General features: G+C 40.2%; 1 protein-coding gene across 2 annotated transcripts in view; it reads right to left on the reverse strand.

Annotated features, from left to right (window-relative positions):
• BNC1 (basonuclin zinc finger protein 1) overlaps nt 1-22,281 on the reverse strand; it is a 75,345-nt gene that overhangs the window by 38,261 nt on the left and 14,803 nt on the right. The window contains exon 1 of one of the 2 annotated variants that reach the window (XM_064668903.1): nt 19,511-19,591. The exons of the other annotated variant lie outside the window; for it this stretch is intronic. Within the exon in view, the coding sequence (XP_064524973.1) occupies nt 19,511-19,555 (45 nt within the window). The 5' untranslated portion in view covers nt 19,556-19,591. Of the gene's footprint in view, nt 1-19,510; nt 19,592-22,281 lie in introns of those variants that run through there. 2 annotated transcript variants of the gene reach the window in all.

Below are 22,281 nucleotides of genomic sequence, written 5' to 3' on the forward strand. Positions count from 1 at the left end.
TAGAGATGCTCTGGAATCTGTCACAAAAGGAGAGAGCTGAAAGCTCATTTTATCTAGAAGTCATTTCATTTTAGAGTTCAAAACAATTAAAGACATTGAAAGAGTTGTACAAACATGGATTACAGCAAGACAGAAACAATCTCCTTTTTCATATAAACATGCCCTCGACTACATGCACATGGTGTGATGTGCATTGTTCCTGAGATAACAGTGCAGCACACCATAACATGACAAGGGAATGTATAAGAGGGATAGCAAGAAAAACATAAAAAAAAAAAGTCACAGGAAGTTTCCCTGATAATACTGAACAAATACTCATAGCCATAATGCAACTAAACATTTTTGTCTAAAGCAAAAAAAAGCAAGCAAATGTCAAAGAATTTAATTGTCATGTCCCAATAGCTAAATGAAGTTTTTTGCTGAAGTCCCTTGAGATAAACTTTCTTTTGAAGCTCAACTTGTTAAGCTGCACCCAAATTTGCAGATCAGAGAAATATCTACTAGTACACAATAATCAGTGGGCTGTAATAACTATTTCATGAGGATTTTTTCCACAAGGCTTTAAATTCACTTGAAAACCTTAGCAAGGGCAACAGCCTACAATAATTACTCACTTGAATTTTCTGGCTTGTTTTCTTTCTCTTCTGTCTACAAAAGCAACCCTGGAACCATACCTGGAAGCCCCAACTCCCGAAAAATAAATTTTTCCATACAATTTTTGTAAGAAAAGCTACACAGACAAAAGATTTTTTTCCAATATCACTTTCAATTCCCTCCCAATGTTTTAGCCCATACCAAGGAAACAAAATAAAGCATTAGTGATACTTGCATGTGGCATTATGCAACAAGACTCAGTGTTCACACATTTTGACAACTCCCCAAATCTACAGCCAGGATGGGAGGCTATGTCCAAATCAGAAATGAAATGGTTAATGCATCTTAAACACTGATCCTTTACCAGGCGTGTTCAAAAAACACAGGGGAAAAAAAAGCCCCACCAAAACACCCCTTGAACAGTAAAGTGAAGTTCTGAACTAATTTTACCTCCCCTACAGCATGCCAGGAAGTGTATTACATGGCATTGGCGAGATACCAAACCTGTGACTCTGGGGGGATGACTGAAGGAATCCTCACAATTCTACATCTTGGAAATAAGTTCTGTGCTGGAAGGGAAAGCTCTGTAACACATGCCATCTGGTACCCTTTGCCTTCCTTTATGAAAAGGGAGAGTTGAGAGAGAAGCTGCTTCCTCATATATAGACCAAGACACGGTGGGCCAAAACCAGCTCGTGGTAAGAGCAGCAGGAGCAGCAGAAACAGCAGCTCAGCTGGTGCTTTCCTCTCCCAGTTGCATCTCTGCAGAATAGGGCATTTCCATAAGTCTGAGTATCAATCTGAGTTATCTCAGATTTTTATCAGGAAGCTTATCATAATAAGTGGGAGTATCATTTGGCCCATTAATTGAAGAAGAATAGCACCTAATTGCATTGTAAATGGAAAGGGTTATGCTGAAGCCACTATATTGCAATGAACTCAGCTCTCAGCTATTGTATGATTTTTCCTTTAAAATATAATTTGTAACACATCTTAAGCAAAATTCCAAACTATGTCCAAAATTTAAAATCAACTACTTTATTTAACATTAAAATAAGTAAATAAAAGCTCAACTGAAATCAGTATTATATCATACTCAGAAAATCCAAATGAGAAGCAATTACTGCTTCAGGGTTACCTAAAGGATAGTTCAGTAATTCTTTGAGAAACACTTCCTTTAAGTAGCTGAGAAAAATTCAAATGCAAATAAGACTCATATCCAGACAGGTAAAGAAGTGTCTACCCTTCATTCCCAGTGCCCCAGTAAGCTGTCCTAACTTTCCTTTATCCTGCTAGGAGTTAAAGCAGAAATGGCCAGGAGCCAGTGTGAGTTAGCCCCAAGGAAATTCCTGCAGAGTAGCAGGAGGCACACTGGGGACGTGGCTTGAGCATTTCTGCATTCCAGCTCTTTCCAGTGGCTGTAATGACCCAGCAGGGCCATCTGCAGCCACATTTCAGTTTGGGCAAAACCCAACCCAGGCTGCTCTAACCTGGGGTAGAGACCAAAGCACCCCCTCTGGCTGAGGAAACACACACTCAGTGATATAAAGCTCCTGTCCATGCATATGAACTCTGTACTGATACAGTGATTTATTTGGGCCATTCATTAAACTGTTGTAGGACTTGTCCCATATAAGTTAAAATTACTGTTCAAATCTCAAGAGACAAAGAACACGATAGGAAATCACCAGCATAATAAAAATCAATAATTTATATAAGACCTTGCAATAGTATTGTAACACTTTGTTCCATAATAAGGCAGTAAAAGTTATTAAACAAGCAATGTTTATTTATATTATGTAATATAAGCACAGTTTGTATCATATCTGGGGTCTATTTTCCTCTGAGTGCAAATATTTAACTCCCATTAATGTTAACAAGAGGTTACCTAGCATGTACTTTGGCAAGAGAATAAAAACTGAATTTTAACATTAATCTTAAGCAAGCTTTCAACTTGAAAGAATCTTGAGAGTACCTCGTATTAACACTATCTTAATTGCTCTGAAATCTGGATTTTGCGTGAAGCATATACACAGATAAAAGTAACTTGTGTTAACTTTAAATTGCACATTTTAGGATAATGGGAAATAACTGTGTGTCACCTTTCTGTAAACTGCATAGCTTGCTCTGTGAAGGCACTGTTAGCAGAGACAGTGATAAAATCTTTGAAGAATTCTCTCCATTTCTAAGAACATTTTTCCCTAGCCTTGCTTCACAGCAGAAGATTAACTCATACTAGTTTTCACAATAAGAACGTGGAGGAAATTCCTATTGCATTTGAAAACAAAACAGCTTTTCTGGCATTCTCTATTTACAGCTTGGGGAATCTCCTTCCTTCACATTTGCACTCTCACTGAGGACAGTGAGGCACCATAGATATGTAGTGCAAGGAGAATCTGGCCCTTTCCATTTTGTGAAAGTGCTTTGATCATGACTCTCTCAAGACATCATTTTAAACTCGAATGCAATTGACCGCTATTGCACCATATGTTCCTTATGTGTGAGCTCGGTCTTGTTCATTAATTTTTATGCCACTACTGTTGGAATTCAGCCAGTGTAATGTGGAGGCAATTAGCAATGTCAGAGTGTTCATGCCAGCATATAATGAGAGAGAGAGAAAGAGAGAAACAGGGAGCTTATACTTCCTGCTACAGGCAAGGGTCCTCTTCAGAGGCTTTTCTTTTTTTTTTTTTTTTTTAAAACGTTATTTGAAAACTGAAAAATCTAATAAAAACAGACAGGTGACAAGAAATAAGAGTCTTGTTATAGAAGTCAAATTTACTCATAAAAACTCTCCCATAAGCTTTTTAATATGTTCACCTATTTTCAGAGGATGAAACCGAAGACACCCTGTGGCCTGATGACCTCATCTTCTAATCTTACAAACACTGTGGTCTGCTAGAGCTCTCTATCAAAATGCTTAGTTTTAGCCTACAGAAAAAGATGCATGCATACACTAGAACAGAAGTGTACATCAAATAAGATGTGTTCCAATGACATGGCATTTACTGACCGAATCTGTGGCTTCTTGTTTTCTTTATAAAAACCCTACTACTGCAAGTCTTGCCATCTGAGACTTAGGCTGTTTGTGTTCTTCAAATTTTCAACAGAAAAGAAGTATCATATATGACTCAAGTTCCAAGGAATACTGGAGACCTCACTAAAGTCTCCACCTCTTCCCATTCTAAGTGTCACACACACAGATGTTCCTCTCCCTGTTCCTTCCAGTGAGGAAATGGGCCAGTTTCACAATATAACTTTTGCCCTCTCTCTGAATACAAATGCACCTAACACAAGTGCTCCAAAGATTCTGCAGTATTAGAAATCTTCTGCCCATAAATCCAAAAGTAGGACTAGAGTCCCCTCTCTCACAGAATCTTCCAGCTGAACTCCATATTATTCTCTCATAAGAGGGAAAATAAAAAACACTATATATACAGAAGCCCCTTCATAGTTCAAGACTTGATAAATTTTGTTGTTCTGGTGTAAACATCTACATGCATGTTTACAAAGTAGATAACTCAGAATAACCTGACTAATCAGAAGAATGGCTCAAGCTGCAAAATCTAAATCCATATTCTCCAATGGTTCCTTCTACTTCACATTGTGATTCAGACCCAGGTTTGGCTTTCACAGTCCATTAAGGAGACAGACAACCTGGAAGTTCACTGGGGACACAATTTTCAGTTCTACAGTGTTAAATGGCTTAATTATCTATTTGCCTGTGAAGCCATTAGGCAACTCTGCACTAGTAATATGATTATTAAGAGATACCCCTCACTGCAATTATTTAAATAACAGTCACAGTAGCATGATGCTGCTTATGGTAAGGGTCTTGTGGCTCAGTGGCGGCCTTTCACTTTTGAAAGCTTGGCAAGTATATAAAGGTAGTTTGACTAGTCCACCTTAATTCCTACTGGATATTTACCCTCATCACAAAATTCAGAGCATCTGGCCAGCTTCATAGTGTACAACCATTTTTAAAGAATCCCACTCAGAGGTTTGCAAAGGCATTGCTGCCCTGAATTAACACATGTAAAGAGGCTGCTCCAAAGCCCACTGAGATCCAAGTCATGGCTTATTGGGCTCAGAAGACATTTATGCAGTTTGGCAGCACGGCCTGCCCAGGATCCAGCTACTGTCATTTGTTCAAACTTCATGAGCAATAGAACTCAGTCATAGTATTTAATAAGTTTCTAAAGCAGCTCACAGAAGTGTCAAAAACTTTCTAAATTGGAAGAGTTTTAGTGAAACTTAGTCAAAACTGAATGTTTCAGTAGCATGGCATTAGACAGTTTCACTGAAAAGCTGGAATTAATCATTTGGCTTGAATTAAATAATTTTTTTCCAATTAATTTGAACTTTTATATTATATTTAACACTGAGAAATAATTGTGGAAGAAAGCTGGGAACTTCCAGAAAGGACAGTTTTCTGTAGTTTAGCAGCTTCCCCATACCTGTTTGTGTCTTCTTCAGTTGATGCAGTAAGAGACCTGCATGGCTCTTTAAAGCAAGAGCAAGCTCTGCCTTTGTACCAAACACAATCTGATCTAGTCATTACTTAACATCTACTTTTTCTACTAGTAAGGGGACAAATCATGTGCTGTCATTAAGTCCAATGAAGTCACTTAAATTATCAGAGAAATACCGTTTAACTTATAGGAGTGAGCAAAGCAGTGGCATTTGCTCACTTTCATGTTATTTGCAGTAATAATACAGGGGACTTTCCCTTTAATTGCATGTTAAGAATAGAAAAGAAAGGGGAAAGCTTAGAGAGCAGTCATGAGGTGATTGGATTAAGAAACAAACCCCAGCACTACTAAGTAGTAGGGTAATTCTTCAGTCAAATGTTATTAGAACAATTAATACAGTCCCTGCACTGCAAACTAATCCAGAGATTTCAGTTTCCTCGTTAAGATTTTTTAAAAAGTTGGTATGTTTGCATGTTGCATGCAAGACCAATTTAGTAAAAAAATCTTTTATAGCTTTACAGAAATCGCACATTAATAGCTAGATTTTGCTCCTAGATCATATAAGCAAATGGTGTCTCCAGACATTTCCATCAGAGTTTCACTGTCCTCCAAGTTTTCTGATCACCCAAGGGGAGTGACAGCGGACTCCGCTCGCTGAGGCTGTGCAGTTGTCTGCCCCCTGGCTCTGCTCCTCTGGCACTCACTGCCAAGGCCCTCCTCCCCACAATGTTCCTAATGTGTTCAGACACCCAGGATGCAGGGAGAGGCTGTGCATTCAGCATGAGGCATGACAGAAATGCCAGCTACAGTCACAAACTTGCCCTGACCAATTCTGTTTCCGATACAAATTGTGCGTCAAATTGGCAGGAAGCAGCTTCGTAGGGAATGGCATCAAGGGCAGTGGAATTTTATTTCTGAAGCAAATCCCTACTGTATTTCCTCCTGTCTTTGTCTAGAGCTCCAAGGCCAAAGTACTCACACAGTATGAAAGACAAACTCCAGTTTTTCTGCCTCAAAATCTAAGGAATGTGCTACGTGCTGCAAAACTGCAAGTGAGCAGAAACAGTGCAGGAGTCTTCGCTTCTCTGAAGACCCAGGCACCAATAATGTTTGGCTGCTAAAAAGACACCTCCTAACATGTAATATGTAACCCTCCCAAATGACAAAACATGCATACAATGTGACCCTGTCACCTACTTGGGACAGCACAAGTCTCCCCAAGCTTATACTTAACTGAAGATTCCCTTCTAGCTGAAGATTTGAAAGCGGGGGTTCCTTTCTCCTGTCTGAGACCCTCAACTACCACACACAGCAGATACCCTGCGTCTGTTCAGACAGACTGGCTGAACTCTGATAACTTCCTCCCACTGCAAAATTTTGTGGATCAGGCTCCCAGCAGCACTGGACATTACCAGTAGTTCGCTGAGCAGTGCAGGTACGTTCCCAGAGCTACTGCCTAGGAATCACTGCTATGGAGACTACTACACCTTCCAAATCTATACTCTGGCCACATTTTCAAGCTTCCTCTCCTCAAAGCAAAGACCAGAAAGATGCTCAATTGAAAATATGAGCTGAAATTTGGAGGTAATCAATAAATTTCAAAGATGTCCAAGGCACAAACTGATCTAGTTAGGTCTTAATGTGATCCACAGAAGGTGCTGGCAGAAGAAAAGAAATCCTGGCTCTAGAGGACATCCTTTTGCCCACAGATTTCAGAGGAAGGAACTGTGGTATTTATCTTCTATCCTAGTTCTGAAATTCATCTGCCATGCACTTTTGAGCACATCACCTAAAATTTCCATACTTTCTTCTCATATTCAAGATAAACAATGTTATCTATCAATTGGCCCACCCATAAGGTTGAATTTATTTTTTGTGAAGAAGTTGAGATCCTTCGGCGTAAGGTGCTGTACAGGTGAGAACTATTACTAATCTATTCTTGTAATAACTCCATGACATCCCAAGGAATCCAACAGTAAAGCTTTCCCACTAAACACAAAAACAGCTTTACAAGAAGTAAAAATTAAAATAATAAAATAAAATACTGAACATTCGGGAGAATTAAATAAGAGACCAGCTTGTAGTTTTCATGTGCAGTCATCTGAGTCAGCTCTCCAAGGAGTGCCAAGGGCTAAATTCATCCCTGAGCTATGCTGGCTTCTGCCAATGTAAACCAGGACACGCGGCCTCTGCCAGCAAAGCAGGGAGAGGCTGCGGCAGTGGAAAGCACCCACCACCTTCCTCTCTGTTGGGGGTCTAAATGCAGCAGCAGCACTAAAAGAGAGCAGCCTGGCCAGGGCAGGTTCACAGCTGTGACACCCCGAGGTGCCCTGGTGCACGTGGGAGCATCTTCTACGCTGGGCTCTGTAACAGAGGTTAAGCAGATTTCACAGCAGTGTTTGGCAGAGCCTGCTGCAATGAGGAGTAATGGTGACCAAACCTCTCAGCAAGCCAAGGCAGAGTGAGCTTATAGTGGAAGTGTCCTGACACAAAGAGGAGTATAAACCTTTAGCAGGGATGGGATTTTGTCCACCTTCAGATTTTTCTGTATCAGTGGACAAGTTTGCCGGTCTGTGTTGCATAACACAACTTAATGTACAGTCAGATTGAGCCTGTGATTTAACTGGGAAACAGCTGTGTGACTCAGATGTTTTAAGGGGAGGGTAGAATACTGTGTACAGAAAACTGTCCTCATTCCACCATGAACAAAGAGTGGCAAAAACACAGGCACCTCCACTGTGCCAGCTGTATTGCTGCAGTGTAGCAGTCCTCACTTGGCAAGATATAAAAAAGAAGATTAACAAGTATAATAGCATTTTACTGTACTCTTTAGAGTGAAAAATCATTTGTATGTTACCACTACTGATGGTCCAAAACCACAATGCTGAAACTAAATAGGGAATACAGATCTGAACCTTCATCCAAACCCCACCCTCTGGGTTCAGTACTTTGTTAGATCCAAGACTGGAAGGTACCTATTTTCTGTCTTCTGGGAGGCTGGTGTTTTGCAAGGCCCCAAATTCGTACACTTCACAGCTGAAAATCTTGGGAGAATCTCAATTTTGATTGCCACAAACCAGACTTGCCAACCTAACTGGTAACCCCCAAACTAAGCCTCAACCCAAAGCATGCACCACTGCCCAGTCTCTCCCAGGCTGGAGCTCTGACAGCAGACGAGGCCAGCAGCCGCCCAGGTACACCACTGCATTACAGGACGGCTCCAAGTATAATCCAGAGGAATACACAAAGATTTGGCTTTATGTAAAGGCTAAGTTGTGACTGAGTGTCTCATCTTGGTCCCCGTTGGAGCGGAGCCCAAAACCACCACACGCTTTGGCACTGTTTGTTGTACTTGGCAATGTTCGCTCAAGCGAGGTGGGTGCATTGGCAGCACTTGTGAGGAACCCCTCCTCTTTAATTGGTGGGAATGTACCTGTAAGGCTGAGCTGTGTTTGGTAAGGCTAAGTGTTCCCGCAAGGGAAAACGACTCGAGACAATGCAGTTGGTGTTTAGAGTAACAAGACAGAGGATGACTGAGGCACTCTTTCATGTTACCTGGAGGGCCCTGTTAAGCTCTCTTACTGCTTTCTGTTGTTTCACCACGAAACTGTGTCCCTTGCTTTAGTTAAAGGGAAAGCTGATGAAATAGTTAGACAGCCCAAAAGAGTTTTTTTCCCAGTAATTGAGAGAAACCTGGACTACATCTAGCTTCAGTCACTATTTTGTTCCATGTCAGAGGCTAAAAACCCAACAATAATACAATTTTTTACAATGAATTATCTAAAGGAAAGAAATTAAAAGCTACAACTGCTTGTCTCCTTAATTTATTAAAGGAAGATCACATGAAAATTAAATTTTGTTCTACTTACAGGCTGCCTAGTGATTTGTTTTGGGTTTTTTATGTACCAAGAGTTGGGGACAATCATACATTTTCTAGATCTAAGCATACATTTCATGCATTGACTTGAGAACTATTAATTCTAGAAGCACTGAATATAAGGAATTTAAACTGTGTTGCAATTTTAACATTAGTAGGAGTGTTTTCTCCGAGCCTTTGCATCAGATGACAGAAGACTGTATATCACTTCCTGCACAAAATGAAACATGTTCAGAAGTAAGTGACCTCTACTGTCTGAGCTAATGGAGTCTCAGGTACCTCAAGACTGAAATTATTACAAACAGATAGCTGAAAAATCACGTCTCATATTCTATTCAGTAGAGGGCAGTGGCAGATAAAACCCATGCACACCTATTAACCTGATGAAAGTCCTGTCTCCTGCCATGAATCTCATGGCAGCAAACACACTGGGCAGACAGATACAAGAATGGTGGATTCAGTGCTTTTGGTCACAGTCCTCACTCACTGTCTCCCATCTTCCCTCCTACTCTCATCCCTCCACACTTTTTTCCTTCTGCCATGGATGTTATCATCAAGGCCGAATGCCTTCTACAAGGTATTCCCCCTGAAAAGCTGTCAGGAAATAAAAATGCTCAGAACCTTATGGGATCAAGTTCTTAATGGCTCTAAATGAGAGTAAAATAAACACATGCACATGTGCATGCATGCACACACACACCCAGCACCTATTTGTCAGACCTTTTTACCAGACAAGGAGAACACAAGCTGGAAAAAGACTGTTGCCTAGTGGCAAAGGCACTCAAGAGTTATGGGGGCGTAAGTTTTAGTTCAGTCCCTGCACTTAGCAAATTGAATTAATCAATTCATTGTTATGGTTAGAATTAAATATAAGTGCCAAGAAATACAGCAAGAACATTACATTTTGCTCCATTACCTCACAATTACACATGCAGTGTCACTTCACAAACACTCATCTCTCAACCCGTGCAACTAAGTAGGAAAAAGAAGGATATCTACATTGTTAATAGGCTGTAGTGTTGTACATCCACATTTAGGAACATGAGTAAATATGAACAACTGTATATATAATTTCCTGATCTAAAATACCTCATCTTGGCAATCTTAAAGCATAGAAGAAAAGAAGGAAAACCCTGTTGAATAACAGAGATTCCAAGTGTGAGCATAAGACCAAAGAAATGGAGGCAGGGTTGGGAACAGCGCAAACAGGAATTCTGGAACAACTCTTACTGTATTTGTTTTCAGGAGCAAACCTTGCAGCCCTACTTCTTTTACTGACAGGTAAGGGACAATTCTGCCACAATGGAGTACATCTTTATGCCTTAATACAGTTATCTTGAAAGAGAATTAGTGCTGAACGTAAGAAGCCTGGTGCTTGTACGTCTTTACATTCTTAGACAAGCTGCTAAATGGTGACTAGGAAGACATACAGATTCATTAAAAAAAAATCCCCTGCACCTTAACTGGTGGGGGGGAAAAAGGCAATGACTACTACATTCACAGATTGCCATAAATGCAAGTTACTGCGACATTTCTAAAGATCAAACAGTTTTACCTGCCTGGCTGCAGAGTGGACAAGACAGGCAAGTGGCACATGGGTCTGACTGAGGAGTACTGTCCTTTAGGGCTTTGCCTCAGCACGCCTGCACCTGCATCCCCTCCTCGGCTCAGTCTGGTCTACAGCCTTTCCAGAGACCTATCTGCAACTGTCAGACTTTATAACTGCTGAATGACACTTCCTATCAGCAGCTACTTAATGAAAGAGGCTTCCCAAGAGAAGGATCAAATGTCAGCCAACTTTGTCCTTCTCCTTTTCTTCCAGAAAACCAGGCAGGTCCAAATGACGGCCTATTTAGCTGCCCCATCACAGGATTCTACCACAGCGCTTTAAATGTGGCCCAGTTTCATCGCTGGGCTTTTCCTCTTCAGCTGGAATGGATTTGCTGGGGGAAAGTGCACCAGCCTTTCCTCCCACCCACAGCACTGCTGAAGGCACTGCCTGTGTCTTGGCTCTTGTGGAAAAGTCACAGCTACGTAGCTCTGCCAGCCCACATCTGAATGATGGCTGCATCTAGCCCTGCTCTTCAGAGCTCCATTCTACAGCCTTCACCAACAGATTTCATGAATCAGGAATATGTTTGGGAAAGATCCCAAGTGTGTAATGACTTCTTAAAAAAACATGCAGATTGTGCTTCACTCTCCAAACAGTGAAGTACAACTTTATTCTGTTCTCATTTCAAGTATTCGATATTTTGAGCTACATTTAGCTGAAGAACTTCATTTGCATTGAGGAACAAACCCCATATTTACTATGTTAGATGATGCTATTCTGCTTATATATGTGTTTGTATATAAGCAATAATGTCATTCACTTTTTATCTCCAATAGGCTTTAAATGAAAAAAAAAATCACAAAATTAACAAATGCACACTGCTGCAATCCACCAAAACATACACTGAATTCAGGTACCTATAACAGCAGTAAGGAGATAAAAAGGCATTAAAACAACACTGAACAGATAGAATTAAACATTTGGTTCTTAGTAAGGTATGACTGTCTTTGCCAAAGCACTGAAGAAGTTTCTTGTTAGCAAGCTGGCAAGATTTGAAGTATTATTTCCTGATTACGTTGATAGCTGGTATTCATTGCAATCACTTGAGGATATCTTAGTATCCTGTGCAATTTTAACTCCTCCATAAAAATATCTGGAAGGAAGCCTTGCAGGCTATCTAACATTGACTCAGCTACTTGGTGACCAGCTGCTTTGCTGTGGTAGCAGCAAACTGCAAAGTCCTGTACTTAGAGAACACTAAACACCAAACCTTTGTTAAATACAGAAACAACACACTCAGCAACTATTTATTTGCTGCCTTGTCTCTCTGGGAAAAGCCCTGCAACTTTCTCATAGCCTGCCTAGCAAAAGCCCTGAATGGATTTCCTTCTACATGACACATGGGAACCTACTGCTTTCTCAGAAAGAGCCGTAATTTGTAGCCTTTGCCCAGGTTTGTACATCCAGCCATCGGGCTGGGGCTTGGCCATGGTCAGTATGCAAAGTGCTCCCACACACAACTAACCTCAGAGGGAAAACTCAGAGAATCCACTCGGTGCAGACTGCAGAGGCAAAGCACAGCTGTCTGCAGCTATCCAAATGTCTCAGGCTTGGTCATCTTGATCTTTTTAATGACCCTGCATATCAGCAGAATACAGGCATCTGTTCAAAAGAACCTCGCAGCTCCTGACAGAGCAGAGCACACATCAAAGACGGGTGGGTCAGATTCTGCCCTCACTCGATGCATTAATTCAGAATAACTGAAATGAAATCAACAGAATTACTCGTCATTAACACCACAGTAACCAGGAACTAAGTTTGCACAGTTGTCTTTCCACTGTGACTTACACAAGTGTGCTAGTTTTTGTACTTCAAAATATCCATATGCTTTACAGCCTGAGGATTTTTCATTTGCCTTCGGCAAAATCAAGGGTAGATTCTAAAAAGGGCAGGAGACTGACTATATTTCTGTCAGAACTTTTGTCGCTGGCATTACTGAAATGGCAGCAAATGCAACAGATCTGTCACACATCTCAGGGTGCAAAGAGTTAATCTCCTTTCTTGCAGATCATCTGTATCAGTCCAGATGCTTGGCTGGGAGGAAATATAACCCAAGTGCCTGGACTAGTGCAGCAGACTAAAGAATAAAAATATTTTTATGTACCGTGCTTATAAAATATTCTATTTGCCAGTTATGTTTATAACCTTCCTTTAAGGATTTTCTTTTCATGTTGAGAAACAAAAAATCCATACACTCCTTGTTAAAAAACACCTCTGCCTAAATGTCTGACCTCCATTGTGAAAACTGATCCTTTGCTGTTGGTCTGCATCTTTATTGTGCCCTCAAACTTACATGCTAAAATAAAATCAAGACAATAGAAATCACAGTAAAGTGCCACTTAAAGTCAATGTAAAGTTTATAATCCTTTGCAGTGCATTCTTCTATTATGCTGATGACAAGTTAATTTGGGTGATAAAATGGAAACAAAAAGCAAGGAAGTAATCCTGTTTTACAGAATATTATTCAAACAATAATAACTTCCTTCGCATAACACTTATTTCATTCCATCATTACTACTATTATTACTACTATCTTAAGCTATGGCAGATTGTGAAGGGTCAGAGATAATTTTTATCAATCAGCCTCCCTTTGTCTTTGGCAGGTTTAATCATGTCACTTGGAATGTAGCATGAGGGGCCTGATGAAATTGGAAAAGCATGTGAAGATAAAAATCACTCTCAGATGAATTCAGACACTTCCTGCCACTCTGCAGATGCCACAGTGCTGCAAGCCACCCTCCCAGGAGAGATGATTCACCTGGAAGGAGGGCCAGGCTCTGCCAGATGTGTAGGAGGCTGCCTGAGACCCACATGCTAACACTGTCTCAATTGTATGAAGCATATGCTTTCAGTCAAGGGTGAAAAATGCAGGCACCAGCACATGCCAAAAGTCTTTCAAGCATGGCCCACCAGTCAGCCTGAAGCTTAATGCACTGATCCATCGAGTCAGCAGATGTGTGTCACCACAGTACAAGTTGAAGCTGGTTAAAGCTATAAAAGAGTGAAGTGACCTAATCCAGACATTCAAATCTCACAAAGAAAACCATATTGTTGTCACTTTGGGGGCCTTAAGTGTGGGACTTCAAGCACAAACACTGAAAGGCTTCTTAGAGTAAAAAGGTATGTTGCTGCAAAAGCATAAATCCCAACCCTAAGCTACACTTGTACTGATTTCAAGTTGATCTGATAAAAGCATAGCACAGCTTTCCTTTTTAGTACTGCACATACAAAAAAGAACATCTGCAGAATTTTATTGCTAGAGCCATAAATGCTCCTTATCCGCTTGGTTTGAGGCAGAAGTCCAAAAATACCTTGATAGAAAGTTTATTTGCAAAGTACCACTACGTACTTGGTAGAGCCAGTGAGTTGTACAACATATTCTTTCACTCCTAGCAAAGTGCTGTCGGTGTCAGCTTAGAGTCCAGCAGTAGGAGCTGGCTCCATAATGCCTGGGAACTCCTCCCTCCTTTCTATTTAATAATCATTTAATGGATACAGTATTTCCCGACACACTCAAAGTCAAAGCAACACTTTACAACGAAAATATTCACCTTGTTCACATGCAGAACAATTTGTTTAAAGAAACCAGATCTCCTCAGCACTCAAAGATCAACCCAACACTGGACCTGTGCAAACCCACTTCACTGTTAACAGCAGTTGTTTCAAATAGCTTGTTCAGAGGTAGGTGATAAGATGTAGTTCTCACTGGGCAAACACAATTAGGCAGACAAAGATTTTTCTTGAAGTCTTTTCTGTCTATCACCTGCAATCCAGTCCACTGCGCTTTCTTAAGTATTCCTGCCTGTAATAGCCAGGTCTCTGGAAGAACACTGATGTTTCACAATGACCTCATTGTGCTTTGACATAGCTTTCCCGAGCTGTGGCCTGTGGCAAACACACACCTGCTCCACTTATGCCCAAGAGGCCAAAAAAAAAAAAAAAAAAGGCGACTTCAAACAATATTCAAGTTCAAACAACAAGCAGGGTTCTTCTGCCTAACGAAAAGTCCATCCTGCAATCCACTTCAGAAAAAATGATAGCTGGTCATTTAAAAGTTAACTCTTTTAGGAACCACCACAGACCAGAGTTAAGAAAACCCATGCCAGCTTAAGAGGGGAAAACATCCACTCTCCATCTCATGTGCCCCCTCTGTTTCTCCATTTCTAAGCCTTGACTATTACCATTGCTCGAGAATGGGGCTTTCCATAGCCCTAGATCAGGACTAAGCCAGTAACTGCACTAGGAATCAGATGTAAACACCATGAAAAGAAGGTCACAAGACCAAAGTCTATGTAAGTACAGGATGAAAGGCAACAGAGATACCTGACACAGATGGCAGTGCCAGGAACAGAAGTAAAAAGCACAAACGTGTTAAGGTAAGTACACACACACAAATACACACATACACTTGTGCCTCCTGTGTTGCTCCCATCCAGATAGTGAAGAATGTTTTAAATTATGTTGATAGAAAAGATTTTTAATTAATTGGGTTGGGGTTTGGGTTTCTTTTTTTTCAGCTCTCTCCTGATTTTTCCATTGCTCTGCTCACCTGTGAGTTATACTGGGCCAAAAAAGATTTCTGGCAACTGCCCTTATACCAAATACCTTTTGCATGTCAGCTATACAATACTTTGCATCATCCACAGTCTCCATTAGCAAATTTGCCCTTTCACCTCAATAGCACCCATCTGACATTTCCACAGCTTCAGAGGCTTTTCCTCCTTCACCAAAGCATGTTTGGGAATGGTTTCAGGGCAAATTCTTTGATTCTGGTGTTGGAGCATTAATGAGGGAAAAAAAATAAAATAGGAGAGAACAGTTAAATGTTTCAAGAGAAAATGAGCAAGACAAACTTAACTATGATTTTTCACAACTCCTTCCCTCAAGTCTTTAGTGAAAGAATTGCTGAATGCTACTTTCCCTATCCAAAAAACTTTTGCTCCTTGGAGGAATAAACGATGTGCTGTGGCTCCTATGGAAGAGTAACTAGAGGCTAATAGAGGAAAGGAAGTGAAGGGTCCCCAACACATCCCCTGTGGTGCTTGAAGGTTTTGTCTTTGACAGCCACAGCAAGACTGGATTCTGCAGGAGTCAAAATAACAGTATCAATACTCGTCCAACATCCCAGAAGCGTAAACAGCAAAGGAAGGAAAAGATATCAGTGAAACACCAGAATACAAAGACATAGCAGGTATCAAGTTGAGTTTTCTTATAGTCTAGGATAAAACATGGCTTTGCACTACCTAAATACCATTGAAAGCTCACATGACAGCATTTGTTTTCATTGTTTATATAAAACCATATATGCTGCCTCATATAAACGATATAGAACCATATAAAAAAATATAAACCTGTACATATTCATACAAAACCATAGGCTGCCTCAGTATCAGCAAGGGTAACATTAAATTAAGTCTTCATTCATAAGATATTCATCATTTTTCTGCACTACATGCTGTAAAGTATTCACTGCTCATTTCTTTTTTTGGGACTAATATGGAAAGAATAAACTACGAGCTCTTTGGGCTTTACCCCAAGTCACAGAATCACAGAACCTGTGGAGATGGAGGGGACCCACAAGGATCATCAGGTCCAAGCGTGTGGACATGAGTGAACACAACAGTTGTACTGCTGTGACCCTGCTACCAGCTCACGTCCCTGAAGGAAATAAGAAATTCTGCAGAACAACAGAAGTGTATTGATTGAGGTAAGTTCATGCTTTTTTTGCAAAAATAACTGTTATTAAAGAGTTAAGCCACTGTATGTGTGGGCGAACTGCTTTCTGTAATTGCTATCTATCTACAGATCTTGAGAGAGATGTTGATCTTCTGAAATGAAGGGTGCAGACGCAAGTCTTTTTAAACCAATAAAAATACCAACATTTAAGTGGGGTTTTGGCCATAGATCCTTTGTATGCAAATCACTCAGATCAGATTGAAAATTAAAGACTTCTCTTTGGACAAAAACATTGTCATTTGAAGTTGGGAAAATACATGGCTGCCAACAGAAATCTAAACACTATTTGACAAAGTATTCCACTTTCCCATCAGTCTCATTATATTATTTTTATACGGAACGCACATATAGTAATATGAAAAAATAACATGGCTGTCATTTCCTACTTCTTTGGAGTAAGCCATTCTGTAGCACTGTGTGTGTTATATCCATCACTGAAATCCTCTGGCTTTGCACTGTGAAAAATCTCTCTCCATCTATCAGAAAAAAACCCCAAAAATTTCTAAAACTTGGCCCTCTCACATCCCAATGAAAACATGCTGATGTGTGTACACAAGTTCAGAATTATTTCAGATGGCTGCGAATTATCCTAAATAAATATTTTTAAGGGCCTGTCCTAGTTGTGGATGTCAAACACCATTTCTACATTGCAGTAGAATAACTATTTAGAAAGAGGTTAAAGACTGAAAACTAGCCTTGGCTGCTGCCAGTGTTGGAACCTCTCTTAGTGCTCTGTTTTCCAGAGCTTTCCCTGTGTGGAGCACCTTATTCAATACAACTTCAGTGTAATACCTACACACCTTAACAGCTTACATTCAGTGTGACCACACATTTTCCTTTGGGCTTGACCCTGCAGAACTTTTTCTTTAATGAGTAACCTCCTCTCACAAAAGGTGTATCATGGAGGTATGCACTTAAGTAGCAATAATACTTCTGAGGATGGAATTAGAGCTTGAGTGCCAAGCAAACAGCTGGTGGGCTTACTCCTGTAAAGTATCTCCTGGCCCACGGACTCCCCATGAATGTTGGCTCATGTCAAACCTGCACAGCAGTGCATGGGCAGAGTGCTGACTCACACCCTACGATTTCACAGAGCTCTGCAGACCTCTCTGCAGGTACCAGTTGAAGCCTGGAAGCAGTAAAGTCACATTTGCATTGAGTCTTCCTCCCAGGGTTTAAGCCAGGACAAAACTATGCAAGGGTAGCTATGCCACTTCCCCAAAGCAAATCAGCCCCAAACTGGTTCAGGCAGTGCCAAATATCAAGGAGCAGTATACTGGTATTCAAATTTAGATTTTATCTGTGTGTAACTGTGCAGAATTTTGTAACTTTGCTGTAAGTGGTCCTTCTACACGCCAGAACATAAAGTAGATTTGGCATCTTTGGATTATAGGTTGGTGCCTGCAGCTTGCAATTCCAGGGTTTGCTTTGAAGCTTCAGCTTTTTTCCCTTGCAGTGGTTTGACAATGGTCATGATTCAGCGTATTCAACCTGCTTAGGTTGAGATGGCTTTTCTTTATCATTTGGAACTGAAGAAAAATAAACAACAGGGACTTTTTCAAGCCCTTTCTGTCACATTAATGGACTGGTTAGATTTTACAGCCTTCAGAGTGTGTCCACTCTTCAGAGGACACAAACTAATTCCTGCTCCTTCCTTACACCCCTAAAGGAGTGTTACAATCAGATATAAATATGTCTCATTTTTCATCCCACTAGAACTATGAAAGTAGACAGAAGATGGAGCAACACTTGTGCTTCCCAGGAATGTCAGACAGTATTCAAACAACACTCAGCAGAACCATCCTGAGGTGTATTTGCTCCATATTGTTCCCAGCACCAGACAGATCCCAAAATTAACTGTGATCCACTATTTCATTGAATCTCAACATGAGGTCAGTGGGAGTTGTCAGGAACAGCCTACCTACATTTGTGAAAGGAAATATTTCCTTTTCTTAATATTTCTTATCTATCCTACCTGTAGACATAACATTTGTTACAGGTTGAATCAATTAATTAGAATATTTCTCTTAAAACCCATATTAACTCACTGACTGGAATCTACTAGTTTCCCAAATAATTTACGTGTTACTCTTTAGATTTAGTGGCTGTTACTCTTCAGACTTTTTATTCCTCCACAATGATCTAGCTGTGCTTTGTAGTTTCCTGACAATAATTTACTCCAAAAAGGGCATGCTCTCCCAAAGTGTAATTAATGACAACTTGATTTGTGTGCAACTAGTCTAGTACAGATTATTGGATTTTTTCACTTCAAACAGTCACAACTGCAAAGATGAACATACTGCAAGTTTCAGAAGGGACCATTTATGCTATTGCATTGATTCCTATGAATGAAGTTGTGAATTTAGTGGGTTGTTTTAGGGGAACCTTCTACACTTTTGAATGCTAGGGCTGCAGTTAGGCCTAATGTATATTCTAGTGTTCCTAATATATTAGTGTTTCTAATAAATTATTTGCATTCTTATACACATACTGCTCCTACAAAATGTCAAAATTGCATTGTGGGCAACATAAAAATGTCCCTCTTCCTTAGAAATTCTCTTGTAACTAGAAGGAATCTGTGGGAGGAGACAATTCAGGGAGCAGTTAATGGTTTTGGGGCTTTTACTGTGCTCTTAGGGATCAGTGTTTCAGTTTGACTTGCATTTCACTTAAGCCTTTGCAATGTCCTTCATGATCCAACTGCAAACCGAGTCCTCACAGCTATGCTGGTCCCACAGCCAGGCAAACTATCCCAGCTTTGATAGAAAAGTCATTTTTTCCTCACATACTAGGATGAGGTACAAGGTTTGAAGTCAAAGTATTATTAGAGAGATGCCAAAATTGACTTAACTCCCTCCTGAATGCCGACCCTCCAGGTACATTCAGCAACTGCTATAACTAAATGCAACTGGCCATAGTTGGCACGCCCTGACACTACATTTGTTCCAACAGATATTCCACGGAGACTGATGCCAGAACACACGCATGTTCCAACAGGGAAGGCTGGGAAACATCAGGTTGTGACAGCTGGCTTTAAAATAAAAACTGTCCAATGAAATATATGAAAACATAAACAAGAGGACTCTTGTTAGCCCAGGGAATTCAGTAATTTTCTCAAGGCTAGTTTTAACTTTGCTGTGTTTATCAAATTTATAACTTTAAAGCATACATAGTTCCACCTACTTATAAAGTGAACAACTGAGTACAATTGAGGAGTACCTTCTGTGCAGAGAAATAGAAGATAGCATCTCTCAGCTTCTCCATTACTTTAATCACTATAACCTGCAGAAAGCAAGTAAAGAGGTCATCAAAAGGCTGTGCCAGTGCATTGCGTTCATGTCATAAATCCAGAATCAGGAACTTCAAGGTCAAAGTGCTGTATTTCTGCTTTTCTCACAGGTATCTCCTTGCACAAACCAAAGAAAGTACAAGACATGCAGTCATTCACAGTTCTAGAACTACAAGACAGAAATTTAGTGAAGAGCTGCAATTTCTAGAAATAATTCACCTGCAGATAACCTAGATAGAGTGCAACTGCTCATGTGATGCAGAAGGATCCACAAGTCCCGTTGCTTTCACTCTGGAAATATTTTCTATTCACTAATAAGAAAAAGAATAAGAAAAAGTCAGCTTGCTTGAAAGCTCCTGCCAGTGCAATCAACTGCAGTTGGGAATCCCATCACACTCCTACAGACCTCTTCAGGAACAAAAAAGGGCTCAGTCAGGTCTCCAGTTTTCCAAGGATCTCATTTCAGCCTGTGACATGAATCAGGTCTTTCCAGGGAATACCTACACACCACTCTTCATTTTGCAGTACCTTCCCTGCTATTTAGTAATTAAAAGTAATGCTCTAATTTCTATTAGATGACAAAATTATTTTAAATTTTTCTCTTGAACCTAATCTTTCCTGTGCACCTTGTGAATGACGGAGTGCTACAAAAATCCCCAAACGGGCTCTTCCCCTGGGGTGTAAAAGACCAAAGGAAAAAACCCACTAAACGTGCTTATGTCTTAGAATAAAGAATTATAGCAAAAGGACACTCTTAGGCTTAAGCAGTACAGTAGATTCAAGGGATAAAATTATATAAATTACAGTCGTTTTGTGATTATTTGTTTCTAAAGGTGGAGCTCCTCTATAAAGGAGGGTGATCATTAAAGGAAGAACTGGGAGACAACTCTGCATAATTATTTTTTCCTGTCTTATAAGTCCCTTTAGTCCTCATTTTTCCAGTCATGGAATGTCTATTTAATAATTTTTTTTATGTGACATGTAAGAGTGCTTTATCTTGCCTTACAGCATCATTCTAAATGAACCACCCAGCACTATTTGATTCTTCACCTTTAACAATAAACATATGCATCTCAGACTTCTTACAGCCCACAGAAAAACTTATTACACAGTATCCTGCTAAACTTGATCCAGAGAAGTAGATAAAAGTCCTTAACTCCTGTCTGTCCCATTCCAGTTATCCCTATTTCCCTGCTGTCATCTCCTCCACTTACATTCTGAAAATATAAATATCTAATTTAGGAAGGTTATTATATAATTTTTTTTGGTACACACAAGGGAATCTTGAGAGAAAACTTTACCAGGAATCTAAAAGGAAAACCTATTGCTTGTGAGTTTTGATAAGGGTAAGTCACACGAACTGTCAGCTTGAAGCATATAAATGGTTTATATCTTTGGAAGGAAAAAACCCACTATGTCCTAGCTAACAATTTATTGAATTAATTGATCCAAAACGATGAGCTTTCTATTAAATGTTAAAATTTCTTCTAATATGTACCTTATTAGATTGCAAGCTCTGGTCTGTATACACAGACAAGTATTATACCTGTATCCTGCCAATACAATGACAGTCTACTGGAAAAGGTATAGGCTATGGTTAGAAGTGAAAAGAATGTCTTCCCAGAGAAAAATGCAGCTGCAACTGTGCATGTATGAGGGGTATGATCAGGGCAAATGGTTGGGTTTGGTTTATCCACTTAATAGGTTGGAGGGCAAATGTTTTCTGTTTGGTCTGAGCCCACAACAGCTACTGTTTTCCCTGGAAAAGTGAACAGCTCTGGATCTGCTACAGCAGGGACTCAGGCAGGCTGGGGTGAGCTGCTTTTCTCTTCTGGGTCCTAAAGTTCCATGGAAAGGCACACAGCAGTGGATGGATGCAGTATCCCCCCAGGAATACTGCAGGCCACAGGAAGCCCTGTGTGGGGCTCCCAGGTGGTGGGAGAGCTGTCTACAGATCCCCCTTTACATCTGCAAAAGACAGAGTCCATGTCCAAAAAGCCTTCTCTGCAGTAAACCAGTTCCTGATTTACATCAATACAGCTTTGATGCCAATAGAGATACCTCGGCTTCAAAACAGAGTGCTTTGACAGAAGACCTTTACTAGAAGTAGTAAGATAGATTTTACATTTTATGTTGCTACTGTACAGTGCATTCACTAAACAGCACATTTAGAAAACCTAGTTCAAGAATAGTTTTAACTTTGAAGTAGTACCAATTACACTGCAAAAATGCAATTACTAGAGGTCTGTTGCTACAAACTGCAAACTTCCTTTTAGACAGCATTTGTTAATGTATATTTTACAATAACCAATATTTATATAAATATTTTAAATTAAATCAGACATCATACAGTCCTCACATTTTATGCTTTGAACTGCAAAACCATGGCATGGTTTTGTCATTGTTACAGCAGAGCCAGTCTGGTATTTCAGATCAAACATGGTATGTAGTCCAGATGTGTTAGCTGTCACTCTGTGAGTAAACACTTCTGATGGACAGTGTGTTAACAACAGATTATTACTCATGATGTTGCATGATGGTTACAAAAGTTAGCCTGAGTGTCAGAGATAACACCAGTGAGAACTGCTGGTGGAAGTGATGCAGACTGGTATGTTTACAGTGATTTTTGTCATGTGCCTCCCCCATTTACTCGTCAAGGGAGAATCAAATACGATCTGAACACCTCCCCATACGGACTGTG

Source organism: Pseudopipra pipra, chromosome 12, assembly GCF_036250125.1.
Source record: "Pseudopipra pipra isolate bDixPip1 chromosome 12, bDixPip1.hap1, whole genome shotgun sequence".
Taxonomy (NCBI): Eukaryota; Metazoa; Chordata; class Aves; order Passeriformes; family Pipridae; genus Pseudopipra; species Pseudopipra pipra.